The sequence below is a fragment of the Betta splendens genome, chromosome 21 (genome assembly GCF_900634795.4).
Source record: "Betta splendens chromosome 21, fBetSpl5.4, whole genome shotgun sequence".
In the NCBI taxonomy this organism is placed as follows: domain Eukaryota; kingdom Metazoa; phylum Chordata; class Actinopteri; order Anabantiformes; family Osphronemidae; genus Betta; species Betta splendens.
Genome location: NC_040899.1, coordinates 6,939,013 through 6,960,276, shown reverse-complemented (window position 1 = coordinate 6,960,276; position 21,264 = coordinate 6,939,013). Strand labels below are relative to the sequence as shown.

The 21,264-nt window shown below is 45.0% G+C and overlaps 2 protein-coding genes across 5 annotated transcripts in view; one reads left to right on the top strand and one right to left on the bottom strand.

The window, feature by feature from the left end:
* Positions 1-6,900, bottom strand: part of LOC114847770 (NALCN channel auxiliary factor 1) — a 46,563-nt gene extending 39,663 nt beyond the window's left edge. Inside the window, exons 1-2 of one of the 2 annotated variants that reach the window (XM_055504769.1) lie at positions 5,531-6,900; positions 1,970-2,097 (exon numbers count right to left, since the gene is read on the bottom strand). In XM_055504769.1, the coding sequence (XP_055360744.1) occupies positions 1,970-2,097; positions 5,531-6,256 (854 nt within the window). In that variant the 5' untranslated portion in view covers positions 6,257-6,900. The remainder of the gene's footprint in view (positions 1-1,969; positions 2,098-5,530) is intronic. The other variant, XM_029137804.3, reaches the window with a different exon arrangement.
* Positions 5,503-21,033, top strand: abhd13 (abhydrolase domain containing 13). 3 transcript variants are annotated; one of them, XM_029137807.3, is made up of 2 exons: positions 5,503-5,638; positions 18,093-21,033. In XM_029137807.3, the coding sequence occupies exon 2, from the start codon at positions 18,127-18,129 to the stop codon at positions 19,180-19,182; it is 1,056 nt and encodes a 351-aa protein (XP_028993640.1). In that variant the 5' UTR covers positions 5,503-5,638; positions 18,093-18,126; the 3' UTR covers positions 19,183-21,033. The 3 variants fall into 3 exon arrangements, with proteins under 3 accessions (XP_028993640.1, XP_055360745.1, XP_028993639.1); XM_055504770.1 differs by lacking the exon at positions 5,503-5,638 and adding an exon at positions 16,835-17,781; XM_029137806.3 differs by lacking the exon at positions 5,503-5,638 and adding an exon at positions 16,836-17,055.
* Positions 21,034-21,264: the final 231 nt, after the last annotated feature.

Below are 21,264 nucleotides of genomic sequence, written 5' to 3'. Positions count from 1 at the left end.
TCCTTTCCCTCCTCATGCTACATTAATGACGGCTTCAGCCCAGCGTGCTGCTATGCCACCATGCCAACATGCACGCACACAGCGCCCGCTCAACAATGCGATCACATTTATCCATTGACAGAAACCCTGGCCCGATTAAAATGGAAAGGATTAACCAGGTGCTTGAATGAAGTGATGGCACAAACACCAGAGGAGCCACAGCACGGCGTCCATGACGCTGTACCCATTGCTCTCCTCTTATCTAACTGCTCTTTTCTCATTCCCTCCACATCCTCGTCATGTCCGTCACCCGATCGCCTCTGCTTAGCCTCTGACGGCTGCGTTTGTTGCCTGTGCTTTAGTGTATCTCTACTCCGTGTACGGTACAGTACAGTATATGCGGTTTTAGGGACATGAGATTGCATGTACGGGTGTCTGTCTTCTCTCGCTGTTCTGAGCCGCTATCTCTGAATCAGGACATGCTGTGAGCGGCTGATGATGCTGATGACTCAGTAATGTGAGAATGTCACCAGAGTCTGGGAACTGTGACTGGTTTCTGTCTCTCTGCCAGTGATGCTCAGACTGTAGCTTTCTCAGCACACTTCAATATTTCTGCAGCCAGTTTCTTTCTTTTCTCTTGTCTTTCATGTGATTTCAAGTTCTTGTATCCAGATAAAATAAATCGTTCTGAGCAGTATTTGTACTTTATCAAAACAGAAAACAAGCACTATTCAAGGTAATATGAAAGGAGTTTTAGAGTTTAAGCTTGGCAAATAGTTTGAGAGAAAGTGCTGCCTTGCAAGTTGAGCTCAGGGAAACATGTATCTAAATATAGAAACCAACAAATGTATGCAGGAAGTGGTTGGAGATGTAATAAACCAGCCTTTTTTAAGATAAATCCCTTCTCGTGTGGAACAAAGGACGAGAGACGGGTGCAGACGGGGGAGGTGGCAAAAAGCTGCAGTCAGGTTGAACAGCATTGAACAGCATCAACGGCACATACAGGAAGTCACATGTACACCTACAGAGCGTTATCTGTCACATTATGTGTTATGTGAGATGTATTCTACCTATTTAATATTATTAGTAATATCTACAGTCTTAACCATCATTCATTAAATTAGACCCCCACCTCCTGAATACATTCACACTTATATTACTTAGCAGCAGAGGCTGTAAATGCAATGCGATGTGCTGCTTCGTCACGTTTCTCATCCAGAATGTACAACAACATTAAACAGCTTACTGACATTATGCTAAAAATAGTGCCTAAATAGTGCACCCTTGCACTCTGTGCTTTATAAATGGCTTCCACAGAGATGCCTCAATGATGCTCTGATTAAATTGACTCAATTTTTATCAATGACTCATTCCACTGAAAGCCGGTTTCTTTCTCCTTTCAATAAACAATTCAGTCGACAGATCAATGTCATGCTTACGCACAAGAGACAAATTACCATGAGCATTTTGACACAAAAGAGAAATCAAACCTGAAATGTGGAACAGCACAGGGCTGTCATGGTGGTGTCAGATGGCCTGTGTTTTAAAATCGCTCTCCTAATATCACAAATTTGGCTAATCCAGTTGTCATCTTCCTTTGTTTGCCGTCAACTAATGCTGCACGGGCTGTTAAACACTCCAAATTTTCATTAGCTTGAACAAATACACGTGTGATGTTCACTGATTTTATGTCTCCGGTGTTTTAATGCGTTCTGAGCAGACACAGTTATCGATAGCAGCCATTTCCGCTCTCTCAAGCCCCTTCTCTCGCTTCACTTTGTCTCTGAAAATCAAACATAACACATCACCCACTCATCAAATCATTCAGCTAAGCATACCAGCGAGAAGGAGAAGAGAGGAGACACATAGCAAAGTGTGCATTTTTCTCCACTCAGTCCTGTATGTGTTTATGTCACAGATCCGTTTGAACTGGATTTATTTCATTCTTGGTGCCAGGGTTAGAGCACACACCACAGCTGAATACACGTACATGGATGAGCACATACTGTAGTCTTTGACTTCTTCACCAGACCCAGTGAGTACCCACGCAGCAGAGAAACAGGACATCACTCCTCCATAATGACTGTGTGAGGAGAAGCACTTTTTCAGTGTAGGAGCCTACAGAAAAAAAGGGGGAGAAACATAGAAATATATGGAGAGCTAAAAAACGATGGGTGTGGATGTGTTGCGGCCCAAAGCAGCGAAGGAGGGAACTGTATGGTCTCATTGTGCTGCGTAGACAGGGAACAGAGGCGACGAGTAGGCGTTTCCATGGGAGTGCTGCTGTGTTTCTCACGAACAGACGCATTCCCTTATCTCCTGCCTGGGGAGAAACAAACACTGGCAGCTCATATGAAGGGGAGTTTCCCTGGATCTATTTGAGCTGTGCTGAGAAGCAACAGAGCTCTAATTGAATTTGAGGAGCAGAGGCAAAAAAAAAAAAAAAAAGAGCACAGGTCCCGCAGTGGCCCACGACTTCAGTAGAGACAGCGGAACGACCAGTACCTCGCGTGCTGTGAGCTTCTTTAGCTGTTTCGCTTAGATTTCAACAAACAAGTCGTCAACATTAATACCAGCGGTAGCTAAGCTACATGTAGCAACACAGCCACAGCCCTTCCTGGATTCCACATACGCCCGACTGCTTCTGACTGACCGATCACACCCGAACCACGCAGCTCAGGGTTGCTCAGCCCGGTTATATGTTTCATATCAGCATACTTAGTCATTCTAAGCTAAGATATCAGGCACGTATTACATTTTGGCACCCACTGTTGGGAGAACTCACTGCCAAAAGCTCTGATTTGCTATTTCAATGTATTTTTAGCAACGTGGTTGATTAGTTGATTCAGAAGATTACCATAAAAATCACGCGTTTATGTGAAACGCCACTTCGCACCGAATGTCACCAGAAGGTTGATGTGTTTGCTTTGCCGTGGGGTGAATGAACTGACCAGAAGCCACCGCCACAAGGTTCATTAGTGGCCTTTGTAGTATCCACATTAACATCCAAAATGCAATCAGTGACGATGATGATGATGTAATATGATCCAAAGCCCCCTAACAACTGCTAACAAGGCGAGTGTGCAGGTTTTTGTCTCGGTTCAATAAGTCCATCTATCAACATTCAATATTAATTTGTCCAATAGATCAGATTTATGATAATGAAACACATGATGTACTATTATAGTTTTAAAACATGATCTTGAAATAATTGAATGGTTGCTTCAATAAGTAGTCCAATAATTTAGTAGAAAAATACAATAAATAAACAGAAAAATACTGTGTGGAGAGGTCTGTAGTTGGAGGGAAAGAGAAGACCTTAATCTCCATCAGTATCTTTCACTCCAGCTGGAAAACAAAACCGAAAACCCACATCATCCTAGTTCAAGTTAATGGAGAGAGAAGCTGTGGAGCCCGATGGGACGTTGGACCACGAAGAGGAGGCTTGGAGGCACATACAGCACTGGGCACGTGCATGTTCCCATAGAGCGCTGACACTCACGGGAGAAAGACGAAGGGGGAGAGGATGTGAAAGCGAGCCATGAACAGTGGCAGAAAGGGGGACATCAGCATGTTGAGACGCAGCCACCGGAGGAGCAGGGAATGATGGGAGTGCAAATTAAATTACACCGGAAGGGACAGTCGGGTCTGGACCTGCAGCAAACACTGCACATGGGGACCTGAGCCTGTGTGTGTGTGCAACAGAAGAACCTGTGACTGGAGCTCCTCTCCTGTAGACGCCCTCTCTACCTTTTTGATGAAGCTTCTAATAGGAGCTTCTAATCAGAGCAGTCATTAACTATTGAGGCGCTACTAATCAGTGTTTAGTCTGTCGCCAGTTACTTAGTTGTTGCTTAGTGTTCCTGTCTTTCTCTGCCTTCTTCTGGCCCCGGCAGGCTGAGGCAGTTGGTCTGGTGCACGCACGCACACACACACACACACACACACACACACACACACACACACACACACACACACAATGGAGCGTCACGGGACCGATGGCTTCTTTTCATTATGAGCGTAGATAAGGATCAAACGGCGCGTAAACACAGAACAGGTGGTCACATGCACACACGCACGTTTTTGTTTAATTGAATTGCAGCATTTGGTTGTTAATAATTGCGTAGCTGGACAATCTGATTAATTGCAGAGCACCACAATTAATCCACAACCAATTCTCCAATTGCAACAGTTCCAATTTATTGGAACTGTCTGACAGGTAACTTTGGACACTTTGGAGGGTGAATGACAGAAATGAAGAGTGGGAGAGTTTGAAATGATGAACACAAGACAGATATGAGTGAACAGCTTGAATAATTATTGCTTCAAAAGTCGAATGTATTTTTCTTATCAAGCAGAGTGGTTGTTCAAGGAGTGGTGGTTTGTGATGCAGGCCTGGGGTCCTGAGCTCTCACAGAGGTCACACGAACACAGAAACAGATTAGCAATGCAGATTGGGCTAAAGGGGCTAAAAGGCTGCCGTAGCCCTGCCTGACTCTTACTACATTAGCAACGAGTAGGAGTGAATGCACGCAACAGATTGGATGACAAAGATGGAAGGAAGATAGATTAATACACACACCGCAGCATCCTGACCGCCAACATCCATCTTGCAGCTACGTTTTTAGGTAGGACCATTATTATAACTACAAATTGGAAAGAGGATTACCTGTTTTGCTGTTGTGGGGTAATCACTAGTCTGAATGAGCCAAATGTCAATGCAGTTCTTGAAAATCCTGGTATTGTGAATGATAAACCATACCACGCTCTGCTGCCAAGCTTACATATGCCACAGCAAAGGGGAGATGCAGTATGGATCCGCTACACCTGGGCTGGATGCGGGTCAGGCTAGTCAGCCACGGGGTCATAAAGAAATTTTATGCTGTCAACACTGATTATTATTCCTGCTCATGGAAGCCCCCAGATGTCTCTTACTGTATGTGGGTTCAACCACACAGGCAGAGCTGACTTAGCTCATCAGGGCTTGGTAGAGTAGGGAGAGATGGAGAATATGCTACGCAGTGGTTCCCTCAGTCCAGTGAATCAGGCTGGTCTTCGTGCCACTCATTATAACAAGCCTTTACTGTGCATGTACATGTAGTAACGGTCCAGCTCACCGCATAATTGATGGGAGGGCAGTCTGACACTGCTCGAGACATGGAGCACAGGATGTATAGTACAGCTGCAAAAGTCCAACACAAGCCATGAGTCCAGTATTTACCACCACAGCCATGTGGATGTTGTCTAATGTGACAGTGTGTGGGCGCATTCAGCTGTGAGAACGATGGCGAGTGTGCGTTGAACTGCCCTCCGCTCTGTCGGTGCTTGTGGCCAGATGTGTAGGCACTGGGAGAAACCTACAGTGTAACTCAAAAACATACAGAAGGAGATGGCCCAGTGGTTGCCATGGCGACTAGGAACCCACCCCCTTGAAGTGTGTGTGTGTGTGTGTGTGTGTGTGTGTGTGTGTGTGTGTGTGTGTGTGTGTGTGTGTGTGTGTGTGTGTGTGTGAGAGAGAGAGAGAGGAGAGGGGGACTTCTCTCGGTCCTACCTTGCATTCCTCCATGCACGTCCTGACTGAGTACGCGTCCGTCTCGTATTTCTGAACCATGAGTTCAAACTCCCGGTAGTTGTCCTCCGCCTGCTCGTCCAGAAGCTGGTAAGCCCGCACACACTCGCTGCATCCCAGCAGGTCCTCCCCCTTGGCCATATCCAGGGTGCAATTCATGTCGCCCGGACTCGTAAACCCGTAAAACAAATCCAAAAGTGAGTAGGAATTACAAAAAGAAAGGTACAAATCGCTCAGATTCACGTCCGCCAGCCGTGTCCCATTCTCCCCCGCGCCGGAGAGGCCCACGCACACGGTCTCCGCGTCCGTGAAAGTGAAGCAGTCTTTGGACACGCTGTCGGGCAGACAGGTGTCCATCCGCGACAGAGGACTGGTAGAATTCCCTACAAAAATAGCATCTCCGGCGAGACGGTGGGGGTGAGGTGGCGGTGGGGGACGGCGTCGCTGGGGGGAGTTGGGGTGCTCGCCCGTGCCCGTGACTGCACGCCGCTCGTCGGAGCGCTTGTCTCGGGTCCGCGTCAGTTTCGCCTCGGCGCAGAACCACAAGTGATCAGAGAGCAGGACGGTGATGAAGAGCAGAGAGGCCAGCGACAGTCGCCATCTCTGGGCCCGCTCCGACTCGGTGAATGGCTTCTCGTTCTCTCGGGGTGCAAACCAGTATTTTAAGCCTCCATCGTGCTGCCGACGCATCCAAGCACCCCTGGTCATATTTTAGGAAAGTGCTGCCCTGGCCGACTCCACCGCGGGGGCTGCTCTGTCACAATACTCATTGACTTGGGGGAGATGGACTCCGGTCGGTTCTCCTCTGTAGCCGTGGGGTGCCGTGCCTCCGCCGGTCCAGGGCGCTCCTCTATCGCGCCCGCAGCGATCGGCGCTACTCCGGTCCAATTAGCGCGCCCGCAAGGATTACGCTTCGCGCTGCCGCATCCTGCGTCTCCATGGCTCTCCGGGGGGAAACGGCGTCCTCTTTGACCGCATGCCCCCCTCTCCCTGTCGTCCCTGCCCGGGTTTGTTCGCTCGTCGGGGGCGCGGGGAGACCAGCTGTTGCGAGCCTCTCGGTGCTGATGCTGCGCGTCCGCCGCCGCTCGCGTTGCAGATGCACTTAAAGGAGAGCGACGAGCGCCTCGGATGCACGCAGGCTGCTCGCTCTGTCCCGTACCTGGCCGGAAAGCCTAAAATCACTTCTCTCGTTGGCCATTGTCATCTTGGACCGCGATTAAGTTGCCGCCATGTTCGCCTTGAAACACTTTTTTGGGGAGCTGGGTCTGTTTGCGTCATCTCCATCGTTGCGATAGCTCCATCGTTGCGCAGTGGCGGAGCAGCTCATTAGCGATATGCACGCACACTCAAACACACACGGAGACACACGGAGGGAGGAGGAGAGAGCGCAGGGGTGGGAAGGGATGTTCTGGCCATCCTCTGTGCTCTTTATGAGTAATAGTCGCCAAATAATTCGAGGAGACACTTTTAGGGACATCTTGTTTTATTTATTATTATTATTTTTTTACAAAGTTAATTCACAATGCAGTTAAAACACGAGGGTTTGAGTTCACATTGATGATACGGCTCATTTTGCATGGGCAGTATGAGATGTAGCCCAGATAACGTAGACAATGTTTCTCTCTCCCCTGCTTAAGGGAGACGGATGAACCAACATGTAGGAAATTAGTAGTTTGACAGCCACGGGCTAATCTGGTCCAGCTTGATCCTGTGAACGAGGGGAAGCAGCTGAACAAGCGTAGTGACAGAATCACAACTGTTTCCTGCAGGTGGGTCCCGTCTTATCAGCTGTGTTTGGACAGTGGGTTCAAGACACACACCACTAAATGTAGTGTTCCTGTGCGTGACGGAGTCGAAGCTGCTGAAAGTAACTTAGCCTGATCCTCTGTGTGGAAGCGTGGCTTCAACGGATGCTGCTGGTGATTTCATGCTAGTTTAATGTAGCTGGGAAATAAACCAGGAGTGTGATCACCTGATTAATAAGCCTGGCCAGAGGGAAGTTAATTAAGTCCGCCACTCAATTAGCTATGATTTTATATTACATCTAAACATACTTAAGCATAAGAAACTATAATTGCAATATATTTTGTGTGTGAAACAGTCATTACGTAGCCGCCTGATGGCTCTGACAAACCAGGCAGCGGCCGTGCTCTAATGCAGCTGATCAGCAGAGTCACCATTACATCATCGGGTAAACAGTAAAAGACAACAGCGTGATGTAGTGAAGAGGCAGCTCAACAGGTTGGAGGTCAGGGTTTGGATGTGCTCAGATCAGGTTACATGTTCATGTGTGGATGCAGCAGTCTGTCACGAAGGGTTAAAATCAAACACCCTCTTGCCACAAACAGTGGGAAGCAAAGAGTTCAGTGACTTACAGTATGATTCTCCATTCTCCTGATGCTTTTGAACCTGTCCCCTGTCGTCGGCCTCTCAGTTCAACGATGACGGGAAGCTCGCAGCTTCCTGGATGCGGGAACCTTGACTGTAAACGAAACGGCGGCTGGTGTAAAGGCAAACATCTGTGCTGTTATTGCTGGAGGTGCATGAGTGTTTATCATTCATCACTCATTGCTCTCACATATTATGTCACTGCAGGATGCTGTGATCATGCCTCGCGGGGATAGATGTCCTACTTCGGCTGGAATTGTCTAGTCTGCTGTTAACTGTAGTTGCTCGCTTTCACACTCTGCCTTTGATTCTGGCTGCCCCCCCCACCCCACGGCCCACCCCCCCTGCTCTGTTGGAAGACATATGGAAATTGGGACTTGGCCAGGAGTCTCATAATACCATTTCGGGATCTGCGATTTGATTGGTTGGAGCCGAACACCTGACTTAGTTCAGCACCTGAGAGGTGGCCAATCAACAACATACGGAGTGTGTGTTTGGCACAGCAGAGAGTTGTCAGTTTGACACCACCCCCACCAGTTTCCTGTGTGTGTGTGTGTGTGCGCGTGTTTTGTGTGTCTGTGTGTGTGTGTGTTTGTGAAGGAGACAGCAGTAGTGTAAGGGCAAGAGTGAGACAGAGCAGAGAGAGACACAGAGGGAGAGAGAGAGTATGTCTGTGAGATGAATGCAGATTAGCGGCCCTTAAATCTGAAGCCATCACAGTAACAGTACGGGCTGGCAGACATGACTCATCCACTGTCCGTGCTGGAGATCGTGTGCCTCCTCTAACAACTGTACACACTGATGCCTCCCGCTAAATAAGTGGGATTTCCACACTTTTTCATTTCAATTTCAATTTGAGCTTCGTGGAAAACAGTTGCGCGTCATTCTGTCTGTGTCATCCTGAATAAGGTCAACAATCTATTTATAATTGTCTATTAAAACATTTTTATGAACCAAATTTTAAATGATCACCTTGAAGGCTCAGAGCCATTTTAGTGCATTCATTGTTACTTTGTTGTAACATCATAGCTGAAGCTAATACTGTTAAATCTATTAATATTCCATTTTTTTTTCTCAACCTTCGTGCATATTCACTTCTTGCAGTGCGCTTCTCCAACCATTACTATTATTAGGGGCCACAAGGAGGAGGTGGAGGAGGAGAGGTGGTAGTTACACTAAATCCACCGACAATCAGCAGAGGAGGTGGAGAGCGTTGCAAGAAACGGGCAACGGGTCCAGTTGTGCGACACATGTCAAATACAAACCTTAACACCTCCTACTTACTGTGTCACCGTGAAAGCAGATCTCTTTAAGTGATTCTGTCACCGTGGGTCTTTCCCACCGCTGCTCATTATTCTTTACACCTGACTTTTCGTTCCCTCCTCTGCAACAGTCCCTTTATTACTCTTCGCCTCCTTTCAGGGATCTGTCACTGATCGATCAGAGAGGCGGAGAGGCTGATTGGAAGGCAACACCCCTCGGCTCAGTGTCTGCAGTCCATGTTGGGAATTGACAGGGGAAGTGTGATGTATGGTTTGTGTATGAATCCGCTCAAGAACAAGAACCGTGTGTCAAACGTTATATTAAGGCCGACTAAACTTGTCTCAGCCCAGTTATGTGTAGCTGAACGTTCAATAGATCACTGCATCATGGGGGTTAATGCAGTGCTACCATCCTGCCCTCCAATTTCATCGATTATTGTCATAATCAACGGTGAAGAAGTAATTAGTGAAACCTATGCAGCATTTAACGTCGCTCGAACCACAGATCTGTGCGTCTGTGATTTTGGAGGCGATCTTATATTGAAGAAGCGCCATGCTCAGGAGCAGATCCGCTGGTTTGCTTCCTCCAGATGGGCCAGCGAGCCCCCGTTACGTCGGCTCCAGCCCTCATGTAAACAGCAGAAGGCAGGATTTACAGGAACTCCAGGCCAGAGACTGAGATTTCACACTCCAACAGAGAGAAATGAGGCCCAGCCCGGAGGATTTTTGTCACCAAGCACCCCTGCTGTCAACACCCGTCAGAACTGGACCTACACTTCCTTATTCTTGCCCCGTCCATCCCCACCTCCGGGTCCCACCTTGTCACGGCGAGTTCTGCTTTGTTACAAATGGAGATCGGCCGAATTTGATGTGGCTGCTTCTCTCCCGTGCACATGGCTGTTAGTGTGAGTTGAACCTTGTATTGAGCCTACATAAAAATTTCATGAGCTGAATATAAAGGGGCAACACAATAAAGACCTTGAGGCATTTATTATTACCAAACACGGTAAAGCCTCAGTGTGTGAACAAGGAAATTGAACCTGGCATTTCTAAATGCATTTGCCTCCCGCTAATCTGTGCTGTCAAAGAAAAGCACTTCCTGATGAAAGGTTTGCCTCTAGATGCAAAGAAAGAGGAAAAGCGCACGGCGCGGCACTTGATGGTTTTGGAGAACAGTCACATTGTGTCTATGATGGAGTCTGACTTGCATCCAGGTTCACATTCATAGGATTCAACATGAATACAACAGCACCTGAGCCAGAGCTGAAACGTGGCCAGCAGCTTTGCTCCACATATCCTTCCCCCTTCTTCCTCCCTTCTTCCCTCGTCCTTCGTCCCGAAGGGCTGGTTGTAATAGTAATAACCTTAGAACATCACAGAAGCTCCCCGTGCAATCAGGACTTTGGCCTCCAGCGTCAAAGGAATTGTGCCTGTCAGGGAGCGCAGCTTTTATCCTGGCCTCTGTGTTGAAAGACAGCTAAAATAGAGTTCAATCCAATATTGTCCGTTTGCTACAGGGTTAATCACAGTGGTCCATCTGGTTTCTCTTCTTCAATTTTTCTCACTCGTGTCGCAACTGTATCGTGTGTCACAGAAAAGAAGCTGTGGTGGAGATTGTTTACTGTAGCTCAGATACGATCAGTCAGAAAAAGCAGATATGCTAATGTTGCTGTTGTGTTAAGGTCAAAATCTCAAAATCTATCTGCAAAGGGCACAAACTTTGTTTTCTAACTAGAAAGTGTCATCACATTACATCATGTTGAACTAAGGTATTGACAGCAAATTAGGATATCGACAGTCAAATTTAGCTCAACCCACCCAGATATGTTACAGTGCACCACAGTGCCTCACTTACACTCTGTGGCTTTGGTATTTGCAAATAAAGTCAAGGTTAGCTCGATACCTGAACCTGTGGTTTTCTGTGAACTACGCTCTGAGTGGCACCGCGCTGGACTCGGCCTAAGCCCTTATTCCGCATCATCTATCTCATCACATAGACCGGCCGACCTCAGATGACTTTGCAGACACACTCTGCAGTCCACCAGGCACGTGCACATCTCTCCCCCTCTCTCTCTCCCCCTCTTCCTCTCTTTCCCTCCCCCTCTCCCCCCCCCCTTCTTCCTCTCTCTCCCTCCCCCTCTTCCTCTCTCTCCCACTCTATCGCTTTTCCTTTCTCCCAGTGGCGAGTTGCACCACTTGTGATCACAACCCTCACCTGTGCTTTCCCTGCCCTTCTGTAATGTACAGTATGTTGGAGTAAGACAAGGAGAGGACTGCCCTCCATTCGCATCAGCATGTGCTATTGTAAGTTCACTTAATCTGGAGTTGCATTAATGGAACGACTGACTTTTAAATGCTAAATGCTACTAATTTAGCTGCTCTGGTATAAAAAGGTTGTTTGTTTTGGACATTTACAGTATGCCTGGTTTTGCATCAGTCACCTCTCTGCAGGTCTCTGCAAATATCTTCCACAGATTCAGAATAAAGTTCAGGAAAAGGTCATACAGATAAATTCTACACTTGCTCTAGTCTGTCTCACTGTAAAACCAGAGTTTCAGAGAATACCTACTGTTCCCACCTGGTGTATTATGACTTCGTCAACTGAGATTGTGTGACATCAAAAACATGATCTGCCTGCATTTTTCATCCTCCATTCATTAATGCAGCACCTTTCTATCAAGCATGTCAACCATTTCCTTTAACCATTAAACAGACCCTCTCAGCAATGATCCATGGAGGAACATCAATCCTTCTCACTGTGCTCCTCCAGGCTCGCTGGAGCTGTGATGCATTGCACCACTGAGATGCTCGATTTGCAGGGAGGGGAGTTAAATCAATCAGCTCAAGAAGTATGCATCATCTAATTTTGCAAGCTCCCATCATGTAGTGGGGCTAATTTATGGGGTCACAGTGGGGTCATGGCTGCATCTGCAGTGATACACTGTAATCAAGCCAGGGTCTGTGGAGCAAAGGCCTGCAGGACATTAATCAACTGCCTGAGCTGCCACTATGTCCTGCTGGGTGGTGAACTACACACGCACAGTACAATAAATAAAATATAAGTCACTTGTGAACCATACCGGTATCATCAGGATGCATACACACAGATACAGACCCTGCTCTCTGCTACTTCTTCCTATTAACAGTCACACTTAAAGATATCTCCCATGTGCACAGCCGCCAGTGTAAAGTACCTTTTCATTAAACTCTTATTGTGTGGGCCTTGGGGGTGAGGTGTGTGTGTGTGTGTGTGTGTGTGTGTGTGTGTATGTGTGTGTGTGTGTGTGTGGGGGGGGGTGCTGCCTGGGAGCGAGTGTCTACAGTACCTTACCTTACCGTGTTTGTGTGTGTCAAAGAGCAGCAGAACAGCGAAGGAGCGAGAAACAGACAACAAGACGGAGCGTGTGGAGATAAAGAAGCGGAGGGGAGAGGCGTGGCAGTGATGTATGGTCCAGATTCCCAGGTTGAAACTATTGTCTTTAAATCACGAGGCCCCCTGAGCAGCGGCCATTACCAAGACTTACTACAGGGTCATATGACTGAAAAGGGAGCAATAGCAGACGTCAGACGTTTATATCACTACATGGATTTTTATGTGGTCGCTTCCAGTCAATCATTTTCTCCATAGCAGTGTTACACACATGCAGTATCCTGTTTTAGTTAACTCTCTTCTGTAGGTGACTGAGTGTCTGTGTCCCCTTGTGAATATTCCATCTAATGGCACAATAACTCTTAGATTATTTACTCTGACGTCGTTGCATCTGCAGCGCTTGCTGTACAGTACATATGATGCATTCATGAGTTTTGAAAATGAATGGATAATTGTTTCCATTGTGAGACACAATTCCTGCGCAACAATGATTGGTGTTAGTGGACTTATTTGCCCCCAGAGGTGTCATTAGTCTTTATATGTAACACACTGCTGAAAGATTTGCTGAGAGCATGACCTGCTGACACACTGATGAGTAAGTGCTTTCCTCTCCCACCTGCACTGCTTTGACTTCAGAACGATAATAACAAACATAAGTAAATGATTTGTGTCTGGTGCATCTACAGTATTGCAAGATTAAAGTGCTGTGTTTGGAACTTGGAGTATTTTCAGTTTATTAAAGGTCAAAACACCTAAATATTAAACCAACATTTTCCTTATTCAAGCACAAATGCCCTTGCAAACCCACATTTACTCACACAAATACACACACACTCTTGTTAAATGAGAAATGAAAGGTGGCCTTTCCATCTATACAGGATAAAACAGTAACCTTTCATGTGGACCACAACCCTGTCTGCTTCTATTGGACATGCGGCGTCCACGTGTCCTCTGGTTTCACCTCAGTAAGAGGTGAGCTCCTAAAACCAGTCCATGTATGATCACTCTGTACATGTACATGGCTGCATTAGTCCAAGGCTTCTCTTCCTCTACATCAAAGACTCCACATACATGTAACTGCAGCATGTCCTTCATATGGCACCTTTGTAATTTCAGCCCGCTGCTGTACCTCTTTTAAAAATATATTATACACAGATGTTAAACATTTTTTATTTTTGTTCCCTTGGCACCGAAACACAATGCAGCTAGACTTAATGGGATTAATAATTATAATAATGATAATGATTCTGATTACCTTGGTGTTTTCAGCTGGGAGGACAATTGCCTCCGAGGAACGCTGACCGGTGACTTTTTAATGGAAAAAAAAACATTTTATATAATGAAATTCGAAAATATATTTTTAGAAATGTAACCTAAACAATATAATATTAATACAATCCAGGCACGGCCCATTAATGCTTAGTAGTCCTTTTCCTATCTCTGATATTCTAAACATAAACACTCATGAACACATGAGGCCTGTGCATCCTCATTTAGGTGATTGACGTCGTATAGGGAAGACACACATGTTATTAAAGGGAGTTCCCACAGAGTTAAGGTACTGTAAATGTAATCTTTTCACCACAGGTCTCCTCCAGATTATTGCCTGGGACAGAGTAGCCCACAATGCCAGACGGACCTGCCAGTTTAATTTAGTCAGTTAGGCCATCATCATATAGTCTACACGTGCCTAAGAAGCTGAATCAGCTAGAAGAAACAGCAGGCTAGTGTTCTGCACCAACAGGCAGCGTCCGGCTGTGTTTTCCTTCTCTTCTGTGATGTGTTTAAAATGAAGACTTGCTATTATGTAGCTGTCCCCTCTGACTCAATGCTGTGTCTCCAAGGGGACAACACATTTACATTGTAGCCATGGACACCACATCTATCACCTTGTGCATGGCATTCAGTGACTCGCAAATTAAAGAAGAATCAGTCGTGATGATGTCAGGCAAGCGCTGCACTGAGACCTCGTGATAAAAAACAAAGTAATAACATTTAGCAAAAGAAGAGTGGCGAAAGCATTAGTGTGAATTAACAAACTGTGTTCTTTAAAGGAGCCAAGTGTAATTTGTCATTTTAATCGGTGAAACCTATAGGTGCCTTGTAGAGTCATACTGTACTCTGCTGCTCCAGTGACCTTACAAGGTCACGCTGGATATGGCATGAGGTGAATGACAAGCATGTCCCTTGGCCTGATGATATGATATTCCCAGTCAGGTCCTCACCGGGACTCTTGGTCCTATAGTGGCTCTGACTTACTGAGCTCAGGCCCTCCAGCTGTTTAGAGTGCTATATTTCAAGTAATTGAGTTGTGGCATATGAGAGCGGGCCTGTGTGTGTGTGTGTGTGTGTGTGTGTGTGTGTGTGTGTGTGTGTGTGTGTGTGTGTGTGTGTGTGTCCATTGCTATGCCTGAATAGATGCTTTAACTGACATTTCAAAAGTAATTGAGACGTACAGTACATAAGAGGGAATTAACTTACCGGCTGTCAGACTTACAAGCTGAACTCATCACAACGTTGCTCTCCCTGTACCGTCAAGAGACTAACATTGTGTGTGTGCACATGCCTACGATGCATTCTGCTCCACTGCAGAACTCCTACCAGGTGTACAGAGGCATTGCAAAGACCACTGTGGCGTGTTATTACTGTAGCTTTACTGTACTTTCTCTACAACAGGGTCTGGATAATAGAGTTTGAACATGAATATAGTCTTAGAGGCAGTGTCTTCAGGTGGAAAAATACAGTCCCTCATTTTCCTTCTTTAATCTCAATCATTTCCGTCAACACCATTTTCCCTTTAGTGATGGTTTTCATGGTGACTTCTTATGTAAATGGGGTTCTGCAACAAACAGACTGAACATCTGCACATATTTTGATACAAGATGGTAGCAGACAAAATTCTAAAAAGGCTATAGTTCCGAAAGGTTTTGTCAATGATTGCCCAAAATATATAGACAATTAATCTTGGTAATATACAGTAATGACATGTCCACACATGTACAGTATAAAATACGTTACACAATAGTATACTTTTGGCATCATAACCACCTACTCAGCAGTGGTGCCTGGCCAATCTCCTGTAACTTAGACCCACGCTGCGATTAAAAGTCTAGTTATTACGCCAAAACTGTTTTACCAGTTCTGCCTGTATAATAATATTAATAAATACATTAACCATGCATGCTGTTTTTTGGATGACTAAACTTGGAAGTCTACAATTTACATTATTTAATATAAAGGCATCTTTCATCTAATGGTGTGATGCTGACTTAAACACCACACAATCAAATCAGTGAACCTCAAGGACAGAGCTGAGCCAACAGCTGGCTACTCTGCACATATCCTCCAAGGTCACAGTGATTCTGATGTTAAAGAACCGCCAATACAAACACCACAATAGATTATGTATGTATTAGATCTTAACCTAATAATGGTGTTCAAGAGGTTTATGTACAGTTCTACAGTATGTGATGTTGCTGCCATTTCTAGTAAACAGACTATTACTACATTCAGTCGACTCAAATCCATGGCAGTCAGTCTTGGCTCGGTTTCTTTTCTTGTCCTCAGCCTGTAGAAGCAATTGTCAGAGCCTGGCTTGAGTAATTCTTCCAGGTAAGCAAGTTGACAAGCTTTCTCTACTGCTTCTTTATCCTAGGACATTTCATTCTAGACATTTGTCTCAGCACCTTATTTATATACAGTAGCTGTCACATCTACTATTTGACCCATATTACTGAGACAATGCTGACACTTACTGACCAATAAAAATAAAACACTGATCACTGGATCACAGCAGCATATTTACGTAGTCTTAATCTAGGAGGTCAAGGTCATCTTTCACAGGAAAAGTATTTTTTTTAAATTAACGCGGAATTGACAATAAAAACTTTGTCGTTCATGAACCATGGTATATTTATAAACTAAAGTATGACACAATATTTATAACATTACGTTATAAAAAAAACATAACGTTTTTTCAGGTTACATTAACAGTTAAAATAATCTACCGTAACCATCATTTAGAGGTTTTTCTAGATAAAGCTGTATTTGAGCAGCCCCTGGTGGATACATTTACACATGCAATGGCGATTGTCCCAACTTTACACCAAATCGCTGTATTTAAGGCTTCGAGGGTTGTGGACACTACACTGTTTAATATCCAATCTGTAATTATTATGAGTATACATGCGTGGTTGTTTCTTTTTTCATATCACATTTGAGAACACTGGTAAAACGCTCTTCATGAGGCGGAACGTAGGGTCTCCCCGGAATCTTTTTCCTGTTCTCAGCGGAGCACGGAACATGTGACAGTTACACCAGTAATGCTAACCAGCTGTTTAGCTGTCTTTGCCGGTTGTATCAGTCACTCGCGTACAGTTTTTCACCATTCCGCTGTATTTAGTTAACTGCTACAAATCTGCGTGACAGTGACTGTGTTGTTTATGCGTCAGGATTTAATGCAGCGGAGGGGCTAAAATGAGAGAAGGGTGAGTGTGTCTGTTCTGCTAGACATAGCTAACCAAGGTTGCTAGTGATAGCAAGCTAACGTGAGCCTAAGAGAAAGACGAGGAAATAGCTTTGACCAAGCTAACACCTCGTTGCTAGCAGATATTAAGTTGGGACAGGTTTAATTTTGATTGATTGTGTGGTTGAACGCGTCAGACTCTGTGTAGTGCATTCGCCTCCCCGTCCCATCAGCCCCAAATAGATGTATTTGTTAAGCTACAGGCGTTAACGTTAAGTTAATTAGCCTTGGGGTTAGCTAAGCTAGCTAACGCTAACTGTCAACGTAGGGCTCACATTTTTGCTCTTTAGGCTGGAAGCTGAAATTTGCTCCATGTGAATCGGATTAAACATCTCGTAATTGTGTTCTATGTGTCAAGTTTCGAGTTTTTTCTTGGCATCAGAATGGATCTAATGGATCACCAATCGTAGTGCTCCACCCAGGTCCTGAGCATTTACTGGGTAGCTGCATCTGTTTCTACTGAGCCAACATCTACGCTTATCATCTAAATTGGGGTTGATGATTACTTCGTTGATCGTCATATAAGTATTTTTTGTAACACTGTTACACTGTGCAGCAAGCATATATGGTAAACATGCACCGATCTCCAGGAGCAAACGCCTTCTGCTCCTGTGTGGCAAGTGGACTGACTGCAGTAGTGGAAGTCACGTCTTCAGTTGTGTGTTAAGCTGAACAAAGAATGGTAGAGGTCAGTGCAGCTTAATGGACCGTGTGACTGAATTAGTGGTCCAAGGGTCTTTTTTGAGTTGATTGTGCCCAGTTTGTCTGTGCAGTTTATTAATGGCCATTATGTAACGACTTCTGCTTTCATGGGATGGTTTGCCTGGAGCCCCATCTAATGCTTTTATTGACGTTGCAGGACATTGTCCAGTATGTAGCTCTGGCTTCTGATGAATCCAAATCCCATTTCACAAACCACTTCAAATGGATGTTCATTATAATGATGAGAACTGATGCCTCTGTACTTACTTTCTCTTGTGGCTCTCTCTGTATGTGTAGTGTGTGTGTTGTGTGACTCAGCCAGTGTCTTGCCATGGAGAAGCCCTGGAGGCTGTGGGGGGCAATGGAACGTTGTACCCTGACTCTGATTTCCTGGTCCTGGGGTGCCTGTCGAGTCTCCCTTTTGGCCCTCATCCTCACCTTCCACCTGTATGGAGGATTTTTTCTACTTGCGCTCATCCTAGCTTCAGTGGCTGGCATCCTCTACAAGTTTCAGGATGTGCTCCTCTACTTCCCTGACCAGCCTTCCTCCTCCCGCCTTTATGTCCCCATGCCAACAGGAATCCCACATGAGAATGTGTACATCCGCACCAAAGATGGCGTGAAGCTCAACCTCATCTTGCTTCGCTACACAGGAGGGGATTCCACTTCTGGAGTTGCTTCTGGTAATCAAAGCAGCCCCACATCCTCCGCTCCTCCAACCATCCTGTATTTCCATGGTAATGCGGGTAATATTGGCCACCGAGTGCCAAATGCCCTGTTGATGCTGGTCAATCTGAAAGCAAACATAGTGCTGGTGGACTACCGTGGCTATGGGAAGAGTGAGGGTGAGCCCAGTGAGGATGGGCTTTACCTGGATGCTGAGGCCACACTGGATTATGTAATGACCCGACCTGATCTGGATAAGACAAAAGTGGTACTCTTTGGCCGTTCACTGGGAGGCGCTGTGGCTGTGCGCTTGGCGTCAGTCAACCCTCATCGTGTAGCGGCCATCATTGTTGAAAACACCTTCCTCAGCATCCCTCACATGGCAGCAACACTCTTTACCTTCATGCCCATGCGCTTGCTGCCCTTGTGGTGCTATAGGAATCAGTTCCTGTCCTATCGACAGGTGACACTGTGCCGCATGCCTTCACTGTTTGTGTCTGGTTTGTCAGACCAGCTCATTCCACCAGTTATGATGAAGCAACTGTACGAGCTGTCTCCATCACGGACTAAACGTCTGGCCATCTTTCCTGAGGGAACGCACAATGATACTTGGCAGTGTCAGGGCTACTTTGCTGCTTTGGAGCAGTTCATGAAAGAACTGCTGAAGAACCAGGCTCACGAGGAGAGTGCTCAGTCCTCAGCTAGTGTCACAATTATCTGACAAAAAGGACCAATAGGTGGATGGGATGGAAGTGGAGGACGTCAAAAAAGTTGGATGGAGCTACTTTGTTGATTTATGAAAGAATGTACATTTTTAATGCTTTTGTGTGGGTTTTTTATTTTATTTCACTTTGTGCAAATTAAACATTTCTTAAAATGTGATTATTTGGGGGGTTTGGACAGGGAGCAATGCCCTGGTGGGATCTTTTGTGTTACAGCTATGAATGCATGTATTTATGAATGAAAACAGAACATCCATGCCCACACCACGAGGCATGTCATAACCACAGAGGAACGATCTTTTAACAGTTCTGCTTTTCTAAGGATTGTTGTGTTAAAAACACATTACTGCTGGAATTAAAATGACATTTCTTCTGATATACAAAATGAGACACTGAGCCTGTGTACATATTTGTTAATACATTGCACTTTTTTGTTCTTTAATGCTGAGCAATACTTTCAGGAGCATAACAATGATTTCAGTCCCCCTTGGCCAGTGATCTTTATTATTGAGGAACTATAACAGCTTAATAAATATCCACTCTTTATGTTTGGGTCATTGGCATTAAAACGTAAAAACAGTGACTGGTTAGTCACAAAGTGATAGCTGAGTTGCTAAGATAAGAGGACGTGGTTAATACATCTGCCCATCATAACAAAAACATTCTTCAGCTCTTATTTCCTGTTGTGGTAATTCTGTTTGGTGAGATTGGGACAAAGCTCTTCCTGTTAATGAATTAACTAGCACACAGAATAGGGTTTGAGCACCTTTGAATTCTGTAGGTTGGTAATACTTTGTTTGGGTGAAATATGTTACTAAAGCGATGGGTTTCGGTTTCTTCTGTGAGGTCTCTCTCCTACTACAGCAACATAATCCCTGTCTGTGCTACACTGAAAGAGCTGTAGTCTCCCATTTAGACTAGCCACAGTGTTTCTAAACAGCTGTGGACAGTCAGAATTATTACAAATGCTCCAAATAGGTGTACAAAGTATTATATTGCAACTGGGCCTGAATCCATCATAAGAACTTAATCTACAATATGAGCTATTCCTATTTAAATGTTATTATTTTGTAGCCATTCTAATCAGCCTCATTCTCTTTAACTGATAATTTGTGGTTTCATCTGATCCTGTGCTTACGTCGAACGTGGCTTTACTCAGTTGAGGGCTTTTAATGAGTTAATTGAGCTTTCCTGCACGTCTTCCAGGGGGTGGAGCAGAGCCTGACAAGTAAAACACTGTTTTCTGCTCCTGCTTTCCAGATGCAGCATGACAGACTGCAGTGGTATCTAAGCCATTTGAATTCAGTCAACCGATATCTTTAGCCATATTTCATACTGCTTGTCAACAGTATGGTCAACAAACGGCACCAAAATACCAAATTTGTGTGTCAGCGTGACAACAGCTTGAATGATGGCTACCAAGAATGTACATTTTGTGACTTTTTCCACTGGTGGCACTAAACAGTTCCAGACATTTTTGTATTATATTCATACAGTTTTTTTCTCATTTGATTTCTCACAGATTTTTTTCTAAGTCTTGACATTCGTGAGAGTTTGCAAGTTGCAAGCCGATGTGCGATTATGCTGAGTTAGTCACATTTCTACACTTGCACGTTGCTGACGTCATTTGTGCACATCGACCTACGCCCTGCAGCGACTACACGTGAATTAAATAGATTATGTAAAAACCTTTATCTACAGTATGTGACGCAGTGAGTTTGAGGCATTTTCCATTTTAGAGTGCTGTTTTTTTCTATTCAAAACAGTGTCAACAACTTCTTTTGTAAGCACACATTTTCACTTTCTATTTTCTGTACTGTAACATGCAATAAATTAATACATTAAAATCATCTTTCGTGTTTTTTGATGAATCACTGATGTTAAATTCTTAGATTTGCAGTTTATTCTGTTATGCTGCCTTTTAAAGTTTAAGCAATGTTGACACTTCCCTCTTTTACAGCTTGCTGGCTCCTCTGTCAGCTCAAATGGTGTCACTCAAATGCCTTTCTATTTAATTTGAAGACATACTCCCCTCGTTTGCTTCCCACACTGTCACAACTGCCAAGTCTAACCTTCCTGTG

Bases quoted from the DNA above. Each gene is read 5' to 3' on its own strand.
- abhd13 (XM_029137807.3), top strand. From the start codon at position 18,127: ATGGAGAAGCCCTGGAGGCTGTGGGGGGCAATGGAACGTTGTACCCTG.